Source organism: Zosterops lateralis (assembly GCF_965231275.1).
Source record: "Zosterops lateralis genome assembly, contig: HAP1_HAP1_SCAFFOLD_52, whole genome shotgun sequence".
NCBI lineage: Eukaryota > Metazoa > Chordata > Aves > Passeriformes > Zosteropidae > Zosterops > Zosterops lateralis.
In genome coordinates, this window is record NW_028154612.1 from 296,348 (window position 1) to 309,943 (window position 13,596).

Here is a 13,596-nt window from a genome sequence, read left to right on the forward strand (position 1 = left end):
ACACAGGCTATGAAAACAAGGCAAGGTTGCTCCCTCTTTTTCTTCTCCCACAGGACTTGTCAGACACCATGTTTTTTCAAAGGACTGCAAAGCCTCTCCCCAGCTTGCTTATTTCTCACTCTCCAAAAAAAGAGAGCTGAAGGAGTTGGAGGCATGTGAGTGCCTGATCTCTCTTTCCTTCTACAGGCTCTGCCTCCCCAAGCCCTGGTTCCCTGCTGTGCTTTGGCATGAGAGCCATTCCAGCCCTAAAGACAAGGGCAGTGGAGTTCAGCTGCAAAGCCTCTCTCTGCACTGGGATTGCTTTGAGCCTGCAGCCTCCATGGGCAAGGGCTTTGTGGGAGCAGGGCCAGCACAGCCTGTGCCCTGCACACAGAGCCAGGAAAAGGAGCAGATCCTGCTGCCTTCTGCTGCTACTGATCCCAGCAGCAACTCCCCTGGCAGTTCCTGCAGGGAACTCCACGCCAAGGGCTTCCATCCCTGTCGTGGCTGGGAGAACTTGTTGCTTCCCAGTTGTCCCCCATCCCTGTGGATTGTGGAGCACGTCAGTACAAGCGTCCCTGGCCCTTCCTCCCTGCCCAGCCTGCAGCAGTCCCAGTCCCTGTTGCCTCCCCCTTGCTGCAGCTCCTTGGCCAAAGTGCTGCCAAAGGCAGCGGAGCTGGCTCAGGATCCCTGTTGGCTCCTGGGCTCCAGGATGACCTTCAGAGGGACACTTGGAGCGCACTAGCGTCCACCGAGGGTCACCCAGCTGGAAAGCAGCTTGGCAGAAAAGGGACTGGGGGTCCTGGTGGACACCAAGTCAGAGCTGAGCCAGCAACAAGTCCTTGCTGTGAAGAACGTTCCTGGACTGCCTCAGACAAAGTATTGCCAACAGGCTGAGTGATGATTATTCCCTCCTACACAGCACTGGTGAGGCCACACCTGAGTACTGTGTCCAGTTCTGGGCTCCCCAGTACCAGAGACACTGTGACATTCTGGAGGAGGGTCCAGTAAAGGGCCATGAAGATAATGAAGGGGTGGGAACTTCTCTCCTATGAGGAGAGGCTTAGAGCTGTTTAGCCTGGAGAAGAGGTGGTGCTGTGGAAAGTCTTACTAAAGTATTTACCTATCTGAAGGGAGGGTGTGAAGAAAACAAAGACTCTTTAGTCAGTGCCCAGTGACAGGACCAGAGGCAAATGGGCATAAACTAAACATAGGAGGCTCCATCTGAACATCAGGAACTGCTCTCTTTTTCTGTGAGGATTGCCATGCATTTTTACAGAGTCTATCCTTAGAGATACTCAAAAGCCACCTGAACATGGTCCTGAGCAACTGGCTCTAGGTGGCCCTGCTTGATCAGGATCATTGGACTAGGTGACCTCCAGATACTGCTTCCAACCTTGGCTTAAAATTACTTCAAATGAATGTATATACATTGCAATTAGAATATTGTAATGCAGAACTGATCCTGAAGAAGTTTTTCATTGCATTTGTTTCTGATGAAGGCTGTTGCTTATCTCTGTTTTTCTGAGCGGGTGAGTCACAGTACCATGAAAAAAATTACTGCTACTATTCAAAAAAGTTTATTTTGTTGGTTTATGTGTAGGTTAAATGTACCTGTCTTCTCCTTTTATTTTAGGGTTATTTTCCAGCCCAATTATCAGCATATTCAGGAAAGATTGAAATGCTTTGTACCTACAGCAAGTAACTTGATGATTATCAAACTATTATAAGTATGTGTTTGAAAATGAGATTTTTACTTCATTCTGATTACTGTATTTGAAGTTCTTGATATGCTTTTCTGTATTTTTTCCTGTCCTGATTCACCATATGAGGGATTCTGTGTCCTGTTGATTGTGGAGCTCGGCAGGCCATTGCCCTGTGAGAAGGGTGTGTTCAGACTATTGCCAACATCCTCTTGGCTGATTCCTCATGCTTCATTTACAAATATATACAGCGTACATTCAGGCACCTTTTTTTATTGAGCTTATTTGTGACTTTTTACCCACAGTCAACTGGGGTAGTAGCACCAGTGGGATCATGGATTCCTACTAGTATAGGTGTCCTAGAAAATTCTCAGTGGCCAAATAAGCTAACCAGTTTTCAGTGTGAACAAGATACAGTGGATGAAATGTAAAGAAAGAAAACTGAGGATACAGTCTTGGGGTCCGTCTGTGTGAGACTGTGTAACTAATTGATATAGAAGGGCATGCGAACATGGGGTGGGTAGGGAGGAGCAGAGTATGATGAATACTGTGTGGAAGTCACAAAAAATACAAAGGTTTTGTATTAAAGAGCAGTTGCTAATGAAATGAACTAATATGAAGGAGAAGCAGCGGAATGTTTGGATTTGAATGAAGATGTGGTGGTAATAATGGAGAGATGAGTAGCAAAGGACAGTGGCAAGATAAGGCACAGGTACGAATGAATACTTTGCCACATGTTAAAATCCGACTATAAAGGAGTGAGTTTACTTTGTCTGACAAAGTAAACTTTATGGAATAAAGGGAATCTTAGAAATCCTGCAGCTTCTCACAAGTGGTGTACTGTCTGCCTCACCTCTGAAGCATTCTCATGGTCAGAAAAAGATGAGAAAAATAATATTCCAGTATATATTTTGAAATCCTGTTGGACTGTTGCACAAGGAAATGACAAAACATTTCAGTATATGAGATATCAATAGAGCACTAGAGTGGATTTTTTTCCCCTGTGATTCACAAAATTGCCTTACTTGTATAGTTAGATTTCTTAACATGTTAGCAGCTGCAACAGCCAAAAGGTGACAGGCCTTGGAAAACTGTTAATGGTGTTTGAAGACCCATAGATACCAAAATACCAAGTCAGTGCTTTTTTCAAGCATTGCGTTTTTAAAGTTGTTTTGACCACAAAGAATTAGTGTGTATAATGAGCTTTAATGAAAGCTGGCAATGGCTCTTTGTTCTTTAGTTTTTTCTTTAAAGGTAGTTTCAGTGATGTAGTGTGCCATTGGACTTGCTCGTCTTGTGATGGAATTGAAATGTGTTCCTTTTGTTTGGAGTTTTAGGAGTTAATTGTGTCTCTGTGAGAGTTTTCCCAGAGTTGTAGCCAGCTTCCTGCATTTTCCTAGAGCTGAGTCTGCTCCCTTTCATGATGACATTTCCCTTCAAGGACTGCATCAGTGGTACTGAGTCTGTTGAAAGGGCCTTGGGCTATATACAGAGATAATTTTACCTTACATTTGCTATCTTTTGGCTACTGATGTTCTAAAATAGCAGTTTTGAACTGCTCTTGATTTTCCTCTCTTAAGTAAAATTCTCAAGTGGGTATAGGATCCTTTGTCTTTTTTTTTTAAATTACCCTGCCTATGTCACCACATCTGCAAACTTTGGGTGATGTCTCATTATAGCTACATTTCTATAACTGATGTTTCTGCAAGAATTGAATTCTATTCTGTTTCTTTGAGAAAGGTGGTTTTCTCTCTTCTGCCAGATTAAAAAGAAATTTTTGAAATGTAATTGAATACTTATTGGACTTTATTTATCTTTGCAACACTGGGAATTCAGAGACAATCCACAAATCTGTCTCAAAAAGCAGGAGACAGTAGTATGTACCATTTCACTGTATAGGTTGAGTCCCATAAGAAAACACAATAGTATATAATGTATATTTCCATTTGCATTTATTTTAGACAAAAGGACAAAAGAGTGAGTATCTGAAGAAAATTCCAAGGGAAGTGATATATTAGTATCAACTACCAATAATGAGAAAGTAAATATAATTCAGCAACAGCTTTATTAATATTCTAGAGTAGCTTTTTATAAAGTCTGTTATTGGGTTTTTTACGAGTACCCTTCTAAACAGAAGTAATTTCACTTTAAAACAAAATAATGTTTGCACCTGCTGTAATGACATAAACACTGGGGGAGCTTAGTATTACCATTTTGTGTTTCAACTATTGAAGTTTGTTCTTCTGCTTTGCAAAATATTAGCAAATCCATCAAATGCTCTTTTCTTCTTAACAAAAAACTGTTCCTGTCCTGAATCTGTCTGACTTCTTTGGTTGAGATTTTCACTGGAATTTTGGATGTGTTCTACAGTTGTATCAGAATGGTTCTCCAGTTCTGTCAAAGTAGTATGATCCTTCATCTTGCTGGAATCAGTGCTTTCAGAGATTGTATTTCCTGTAGGCTTTTGTGGGAAGGAACATGAACTGTATGGTGTACTTTCATTGAAGACACCTTGTGGGATTGTGAACGAATATGTATCCTCATCATCACTCTGATCCAGTTGGAAGTGATCATCTGTTGTGAATTCTGAAGAATTACAAAGATGAAGCAGATCTGCCGTAGGATTACAAGTCTGCATTTCATCAGGCAGACTGCAGCTGCTGGTATCCTGTAATTCTGTGAATCCATCAGAATTTTTCTCATCAGAACCTCCTTGCATTTTATCTGCACAAGCCTGCTTCACCTGTGGTAGCAAGTCATCTTGCTTTGTAACAAACATGAAATGTTTTTCAAATGTGTGTTCAGGTAGCAATTGAACAGATGATTCTTTGCTGGAATGTAGCGGTGATGGTTCTTTTACAACTTCATTCAAGCCAGTATCAATAGGAGCAAAAATAAAGCCACTGTCCTCAGATGTACTCATGTTTCTTCTTAATGTAATGTCTGCTTCACCATCATTCTTTTCAGGGGACTTCCTGGCTATGTCCTCATCTGTACTTCCTGCTGGTGCATTGTCTTCTGTACTTCCTGCTGGTGCATTTTCTTTCTGTTCCGTGTGACTGAAGCTGAGGGAATGCTGTGGTTCTCTGGGAAGCAGAGACAGCTGCAGTCCATCCTCTTCAGAAGTTTTCTCTGTGTCATATGTGGGAAAATGTTTTAACTTAAGTACCGTGTTACCAAAATCTGTACTTTGACAGTAGAGAGAATCAGAAATAGAGTTTTGTGCTGTTGACTCTGCATTAGTAAAATAATCAAATGTATCTGGAATTTCTTGACTTGAAGAACTGACTGTATCTGGATCTGACACACTTATGTGACCACTGCATTTATCAGAATGAGGGGATGCTGTTTCATACATGGTGGTGTCTGATCCATAATTAATAGTGGTTTCAAAATAATAGGCACTGTTCTCTTCTTGATTTTTCCAAATCTGCTGAAGTTCAGCAGTAATGGTTGGAGACTCTGGCGGTGTTGCGAACTTCTCAGTTCCACTGTCTGTATTCGTTTCATCTAGTGATGACTGATAGACTGGCAGGTTGTCACTAACATCAGGCTGTTCCAGTTCAAAGTCTGCTAAAGAACTACAGTCACTCATTGTGAATGGAATCCCTTCAGCTGAAGAGCTGTCACCAAATACATCAGCTGAAGCATTTTTTTCATCTGAATATATCGTTTTACAGTCATGCTTTGTAAGGGGAGAGTTTTCTATTATTTCATAGATGCTTAAATTCTCAATATCTGCATCTCTTCTGGAGCTACTGGGTGAAATAAAATGTACAATATCACTAGGTATACTTTTGTTGCCATTTAGACCAAGTTGTTCTTCACGGCTTTGCATTCCCTGCCTAAATTTTCTCGTGTGCCTGGGTTCATTATGTGAAACAATACCTTTTCTTTCTGGAGCACTTGGTGTAGCTTTTGTGATCTCAGACTGCAGCAGACCAGAGTTGTTTCTTACTTTCCTGTTTGGTGTTTGTGCATTGCTGTTCCGGTAATCTGTCCTTAAAAAAAATAGTCCAGTATCATAAATATCTGTACTTTCATTACTGTCTATACTAGTTTGGACTTTTGGAAACACTGGTGTTTTCTTCATGTTGATCTCAGTATTGCTTGGTTTCTGGTACCCTGCTTTGGGATTTGGTGAATGTACACCATTGCCAGAAAAATTTTGATACACAGTAGAAGTTTCTGTAGGAAAAATCTGTGTGTTTCTTAAAGAACGCTCATCACAAAACAATGTATTATGCTGTGTATTTGTTGGCTTGCTTGCAGAAGGCTCTCTGCTCAAGGTTTCATCTGAAAAAGCCTGATTAGAATATGTCTGTTCTGAACCTGAATTTTTGTTCCTGCGCATGAGTCTCCAAAGTCTTTCCAGGTAGGGTCTAGCAAAAGCACCCAGACAAAAAGCACAAAGAAATGTAATGACCACAGAGAGGGAGACAGCCAGTGCAAAGTTTGGCTGTGTTTCGTTCTGCCTAAAACCAGTGTTAGTGTCCCTGGCTTTTCTAACCAACAATGCTGAAACTTCTTCGTTCACCTCTATACTGTAAATGAGATACTTCTCTTTTCTTGTATTGAAAAGACACAAATATAATCCTTCAGCAGTTTTCTCAGCATTGTGTACCACTAAATTATTCATTTTATCCAGTGTCATATGAGGAAGACTCTGATTTTTTGAAATTCTGCCCTTAGGTGCCCACCAAGAGATTCCATTGCCTGAAATGAAAGAAAATACAAACTCAGTCTTTGTTAAAAGCATAGTGTACTTGGTTTGCAGGGTCCAGTGATGTTTTTAAGAATGTACACTGGACTATCTCTCATAATTTTAACCGTTTATTATAAACCCCATTTTCCTTTTATCCATCCCGAATAATTTGACATGGTACAAAGCCTGTTAAACCATATCGCGGGCCTGTGCCCACTGCCTGCCATCTAAAAACACACTACATACGGGGTCTTAATTGCAGACTTTACAATTTGTATTTTTGGCTTTGTCTTTGGAACAGCTTTTGTTCCCAGCTAAGTTTTGCTGCAGTCCAGTGTGCTGATGTTTATCCGGGTTTTTGTGACTCTTTTTGTAAACAGACAAAGCAGGTGGCATTTCTGATATTTTCTTTTGGGGATGAAGTATTCCCAGGGGAAAGCCTTACCACCTCCAAGTGCTATTAGCCCTTTAAAGTTAAACCATTTTGCCTTATGGCTCGTGACAAATACACCTTCTGGTCTAAGTTTGGTCTTAGTTTTCAATCTGTGTGGTAAATCTTGGCTCTATAGGTTTTGTTACTTATACCCTCAATGATCTCTATTAATTTTAAATGTAAGCGAAGTGTGTGCTACGGTAGCTGTATGTTTTTAGAAGAAATAGAAATCTTTTTTCTCTGCAAATAAACTTTCATTTTATTTTGCTCTAGCTGAACACTGAAAACTGTTGCATCCTTCTTGGTTTTCTACATGCTTCAGAAGTGCCATCCCATTATTTGGCCCTTTGTTCAGTCCAAAATGAACCAATACGTTTGCAATGCATTACTTACTGAAACTTACTTGTATATTAATTGGCATCACTTCCTCCTTTGATGTAAGGAAGGAGATCAAGAGTCAGTAAACCTAACTTTAAAATATTCTAAGCAGAATACTACTTTCTTATGAAATATTTTTGCATGTTAAACTGTTACTTAGTAATTTTTAAACAGTGTCTTTAGAAACATACTTTTAAAAACCAGATTTATTTGACTATTCTGCATTCATTTGGATTTTAGCAGCATTTGGATGGAGTGCCTGATATACATACCTCTTATGTTGTCCAAGTTACAGGTCAGCACTGATGTCCCTTTTGGGACTGCGGCCCTTTTGACCAAAACTTCGTCCCTGCAGTTTAAATGGAAACTTGAAAGATACAGCAGAGGTTTCTGGGAGTTGTTGGCAGACTTACTGTATGAAAGGCTCCATTTTTTCCTTGTGGAGTCAAAGACAAAATGAAATAAATGTTTAAAAGCATTTAGCCAGCAGTTAAATATCCAGGCATTCTTTGACAAATACACTTCAAGTTGAAAAAAGTTCAAACTGAGTAGTATCTGTGGTAGAGGGATTGTCAGAGCATTTCCACGGAGATCCAAAACCTATTTGGAAATAATTCAGAATTAATTTGATAAGGCTCACAATGGAATCCTTATTCCAACATCTTACAACAGTGTTTTAGTGTACAAGCACTTCTGTAGTTCTATGAACAATACATCTGCTTAGGATTTCAATAATGTTGATCTAAGCTTTTTAATGCAGATGAAAAGTTTAAATTGTGGTGTTTAGAATTCTCCCATTGTAGACTTACCTTTGTGTGAATAGGGAGCTGCAGGGCTCTTGCCATGGAAGGGATGGAGGTAGAAGGGGACATGTATGTGTTTAAGGCAGTTATAGATTGGTTTGTGGCATAGAGAAATTGTGAATTTATGGTTGTATCTTGTACATTTTAGCATGTGTTTTCCTACATGTAAAAAGCAAATATAAAAAAATATTTTCACCATTTGCTCTAGTTTTTTATTTATACACTAGTATTATAATAAGAATCATATAATCATGCTTAATAGTTGGTAAATAATATCTTTAATGATTAAAATAAAATATTCTAACAGTTGTATTGCTTTACAACCTGTAATTTGTTGAGATCTCTGAAGGCATCTGGATGAATTTTAGTTATCTTGTTGTTTCGCAGGTCAATGTCCTTCAGCTGTGAACGGTTTTGAAAATCTTTTGGGTCAATATGTTGTATGGCATTGGATGACATATGGACAGTTTGTAAAGACTGCAGGAGGCCTAGTCCTAGGAAGAAAAAAACCCTATTTTACATTTTATAGTCTTGTTTTCCCAACTGCATCAAGTGTCTTTATAAAATGCTTTGCAACAAAATTCCTTCCATTCCACTATTGCAATGAGTAGCTGCAGCCTTTGTGTTATGCCTTTCCTGATCAGTGGTTGTCCCATTCTAAAAGCTGCATAGAATCAACAGCTAGCACATTAAAATATTCCGTTAATGAATGTCTTAAAAACTGACACTTTCATAAAAGCACTAGCATTTCTTTGTGCTATCAAAATTATTTTGATCTCTGTACTTTGCGCAAGCTTCTCTGGAGAACTAGAGGTAGGAAAGGAATGTGAAAAGGGTAAAATATATTGAGTTGACAAGTTCCTAATATGTTAATTGTAAGTAAAAGATAAAGATGAAAAAGGTGATACAGTATCTCCTATCCATTTGCATGGGTGGTTTCATGGGAGTTTTTCATCTGTGGAATTATTTGAACTATATTCTTAGGATGTAAAAGAAATGAAAACAAAACCATGTTGTTGCTTGTGCCCGTCTGCCTGTGAATTATGAAGCATGGCAGTATAATCTTCAGTGTATCCTAGTTACAATAACATCCACGTTACATCAGAACACTTGATAGCTGGAGACACCTCATTTTTCTGAGGTGCTGTGAAGGCAGCCCTGAAGCTCCAGCCTGCAAGGCCCAAGGGAGAGGCAGACGTTTGAACACTCAGCATTCCCACTGATGATGAGTGTTCAGCACCACAGTGTCACGCTGAAGTGATTTTTGGGCATTGTTGAGAAGCTGCTACTTCTTAACAATTTTGCCCTTGGTGTCACCTTGTTTACCAGAACTAGCTTTTCTCAGCCAGCAGCTCTGTTTGCAGAGTAATTGATCTTCGGGTTTATTGTGAAAAGCAGAGGGAATGATTCATTCCTGGTATAAAACTAGAGGTGGGTGATAGGAAAGGCATACAGAAGTTCTGTAAGTTCATAAATTCATCACTGCACCTGTGTGAGGAATTGTACTGTGGCTACTTCCCTGAATTTAAGCTTGTGCCAAAAATATACACTGGTATGGCAGCAGCCTCACTCCTGGGGAGCTGGGAGAAGGGTTTCTCTGTGGGAAACCTCTGCTGTAGAACTGCTGTTTGTGTTTTCTTTCCAGAGCTTAAACCTCAGAATTTTAGTGAAGTATTCTGGACAAGAAGAATGTTTTGAACATGTATTTAAATGAATATAGGATTAAAGTATAACTTAAAGTATGGTGGTACCATGCACAGCAATTTGAACTTAAAAAATTTGAGTCTCTTATAGAAGAGGATTCATCTGACTGACCTTCTAAGGCATCTTTTAATGGGCAGTCATATTTATCTATAAAACCAAATCAAATCTTCATCAATGTATTTTATAATGTAAGGTTTTTATACTGTCTATATAGATACCTTGTCTGTACAAACACTACAAAATCATTAAGTGATATGGGTTTTCTTTGTGCCAGAGAATTATTTAACAGCATAAAAGGAGAACAGAACTTTTATGACCCTGTGTAGGGGAAAATATATTATCATCTTTGCGTGACTTTGTGGGGTAAGTGGTATTTTTGTCATCACTTGTCCTGTATTTTCAAACTCTAATGAATCTGATGGTGTTATCAGACATCAATAAATTCAACATATTGTATAGGACAGCATTGTTCATCTGGTAGCTTCTGCTTCATTTAAATAATTTGGCCACTATGAATCATCCCTGCATAAAGGTTAAGCTCCCAGCATAGTTCAGTGACCAGCAAAGCCTTTCTCAAAATCTCTTGAAACCTTACAGCCCTCTCCTGTTACACCAAGGTGTCACTGTGATTGAGTATTAAAGGTACTGAGCAAAATTGTTTGGAATGAACAAAATATATTTTCCTGTCTCTGAAATACTGAAACTGCAGGAAGTTTTATTTAATAGTGTTGATTTCCTTCTGAAGGCTAGTATGAAATTCATAGTCTGTAATTTTTTTGACCTTTAAGGTTCACAACTGGAATGTGGAGGCTGATGTTTTTCCAAAGATCCTTATTCTCCTTTCTATACAACAAGCAAGAATACTGCTCCAGTTATATTTGACTACTATTAACACAGTACAGTTGCTAAGACTATTAAAAAACCTAATAAAGTAAACAAACAACTGATTTACTTCTACCTCTATATTTGCCAGTGAAACTTTCCCTCACCTTAAGCATAATAAATTGGGAAAGTCACACTCTAGATTCAGTAAGGTATAGAAATTATATCCAAAACCAACCTACCCCTTGGGAGTCAAGTCCTTAAAGATTTTTGAAATGCTTACCTCTTGGAACTGTATTATTTATTTCAACTGACAGTACTTTCAAAGCAGGCAGGAGACGATCAACAATGCTGTACTTTTTAGACCCGTGTGCAGGTGTAGGCATATCCAGTGTGAGGGTGTGGATGGCATTACCATTGAGGTTTAGAGTTTCTAAAATGGGTAAATTTGTACAAGTAGTTAAAGTGAGTTCGGAAAGCAGGTTGTTACTGAGGTTCAGGTGTTTTAGCATCCACTCTTCATTTCTTCCATCAGAGCACACAAAAGTTCTAATATTACTGTAACTCAAATCAGCTGTTACTGCTGTTTTTGATATATCTTCTGGAATAGTAGATATTCTGGTAAAAGAGCAATTCAGTAAGAACTGCCCATCCCAGTGGCACTCTGAACGGTGATGTGTAGCAGGAAGAATACGCTGTGACTTGGTTCCCACTGATCCAGGAAGATTAAAGTAAAGGACCACAGCTATGACATGCAAGTGAAGGTTATCCATAATATCTAAATCTAAAATGTAGAATTATGGTTAAATTCAGCACAACAAGAACAGAAAGTAAATGTAGTTTGACATTTAAAAAAACATTTTAAAAAATCAACACCAAATAACCACAGCATTACCAACATTCTGCATTAAATAGAATGGAGTCTTATTTTCAAAAAGTACATTAATAAACTGGTAACCTCCCCCTCCCTCCATCCATCCCAAAAAACAATTAGAACCTTTTTTTTCTTTTCCAGCCTTTTGTCGAGAAACACAGCTTCTTGGGAGCTTGAGATCTAACAACAGTGGAGACTTTTGAACTCTGCTTCAGGTACTGCACACAATTACACTAAGCAAAGTCCACCACATACAATCTATGACAAAGGGGTGTGGAACAATTTTTATACTTCCAGTTTCTTACACATTCTTCATATTCTTAAAATAAACACTTCTGAACAGCAGCTGCATTGTAAAATTTATTGTATTATTTCAAAACAAACGTTTGAAATTCTACAGCCTTTCACCCATTGGAACAACCACCACACTTAGAGATGGTGAGAACTCTTCACATGCAAGTTGTTTCAGCGTACCCAGTATAGCATTTTACACAGGCATGTAGAATGCACTTTATACACAAAAAATCTTAAGTGCATCTGTGGGACTGAAATAAACAGTGTTCTACTCTATGTTTTTAATACATACAGAAAAATGTACCTTAGGCAGTTAGAAGATAAATAAATGCTCAACAGAAGGCATGTGTGGTGCCAACGTTTATCAAACTGCATAATATAAATGTAAAATATATTAACAATACATAGTGGCTAGCAAATTTGATAATTTATTTCATTTGGTATTTTTATGACTGGTTTTGCTACATTTTGACAAAAAAAATCCACACTTGAAAAAAAATTCTGCAGATCATGATTTAAGAGTACCTTTGTGACAAAATCTTTCAGCTGTACATTGCACACAGTATTTTAAAAAGAACTCTTGATAATTATGGGAATCCAATACTAGCATATAGACATGTCAGTATTAATCAGAGAAGAGCTTTAATACGTGTGTAATCTAGTTGACCAAGGCATTTTCAAGATGTATGTCAGCTTTGAGGATACTGCTCTTTATATTTTGTGTTTCCATTTGTATACAGAAAGTGACAAGCTGCCATTAGCATGAGTGACAATTTGAAAAATGTTAGTTTATTTCCTCCTTTTAACTGTAACAGAAATTGAGTTACCGCTTAGCAGCAAAGATGGGTGTAAAGCAGCAAAATGTGTGTTAAAGTGTTTAGTAACTATTATCTCTGATAAAAGTCTGAGGTCCATAAAGACAGTATGCAAAATGTTAGTACTTCCCCGTAATCTTTAGTGTGAGAACTCAGTGGTTTTTGCTACATTATATTCTGCTTATTCTGATTTGTCAGAACGGCTCCACTGCTGACCAGCCCCAAACCCCCAACAACTACTGAGCATCAAAATCTGCCTTTGAGCAGTGAGAGAAATACAACTCCTCTGACCTCCCCCATGTGCTGTAATGCCTGACTTATGAATATCCCTCCAGCAACCACTTCCACCCATACACGTTCTGCATGAGCGTTTACTGCCTTCCATGAAGTTCAGAAATTGGGGCCTTAGAGTTGAATTTCTTGTTACAGCAGGAGCTGATTTGTATTTTATGGAATCCTATGTACTTTAAGCACTGTAAAACAAGGGTAGATGGTTTACCTTCATGTAACAAATAATCAGTTCTGAAGTTAATGTGCAAAACTCATGCAACTTGAAGGTAATGAAGGGTGTGCTTATCAAAAATCTTGTCAAAAAGCTGTTACAAACAGTTTTTTGAGACCTCCAATATTAAGATTACTTGACGCTACTGCTAAACCAAGCTATTTTAAACTGAAGAAATACATGGGGTGGGGAAAGAAAGAATCTTATAAATAGCTGGTTTATTTTTAGCTCAAAACACATCACTGCTGCAAATGCCACTGGAAGGCTGCAGCAGGCCCCAGTTCACCATAGTTTCACTGTTGACAAATTCTGATACACATAGTCTGATGTCCTCCCATCACGTTTAGAATTACAAAACTGCAGTTTAACTTCAGAATTTAATTCCGATGTTTCAGTAATGCATCAGTACTGAAAATTATGGGGAAGGAGAGAACTGACCTCAGACACTGCTGCAACAGTTAAGCTTAGATTATTACCTATCGAGTAATGGACTCAGACACTGTTCACATTAGAGCACCTCGGAAAACACTATTTTTGGGTAGTAAGCAAGTTGTAAGTACATCTTTAAAAACGTACTTCTAATA

The 13,596-nt window shown here is 38.6% G+C and overlaps 1 protein-coding gene across 1 annotated transcript; it reads right to left on the reverse strand.

Annotated features, from left to right (window-relative positions):
• Positions 1-3,897: 3,897 nt before the first annotated feature.
• On the reverse strand, positions 3,898-11,300 carry LOC310923410 (uncharacterized protein; the record flags this gene model as incomplete). Its single annotated transcript, XM_083885427.1, has 4 exons — positions 3,898-6,398; positions 7,471-7,798; positions 8,326-8,495; positions 10,811-11,300. The coding sequence occupies 4 exons, from the start codon at positions 11,298-11,300 to the stop codon at positions 3,904-3,906; spliced, it is 3,483 nt and encodes a 1,160-aa protein (XP_083741553.1). The 3' UTR covers positions 3,898-3,903.
• Positions 11,301-13,596: the final 2,296 nt, after the last annotated feature.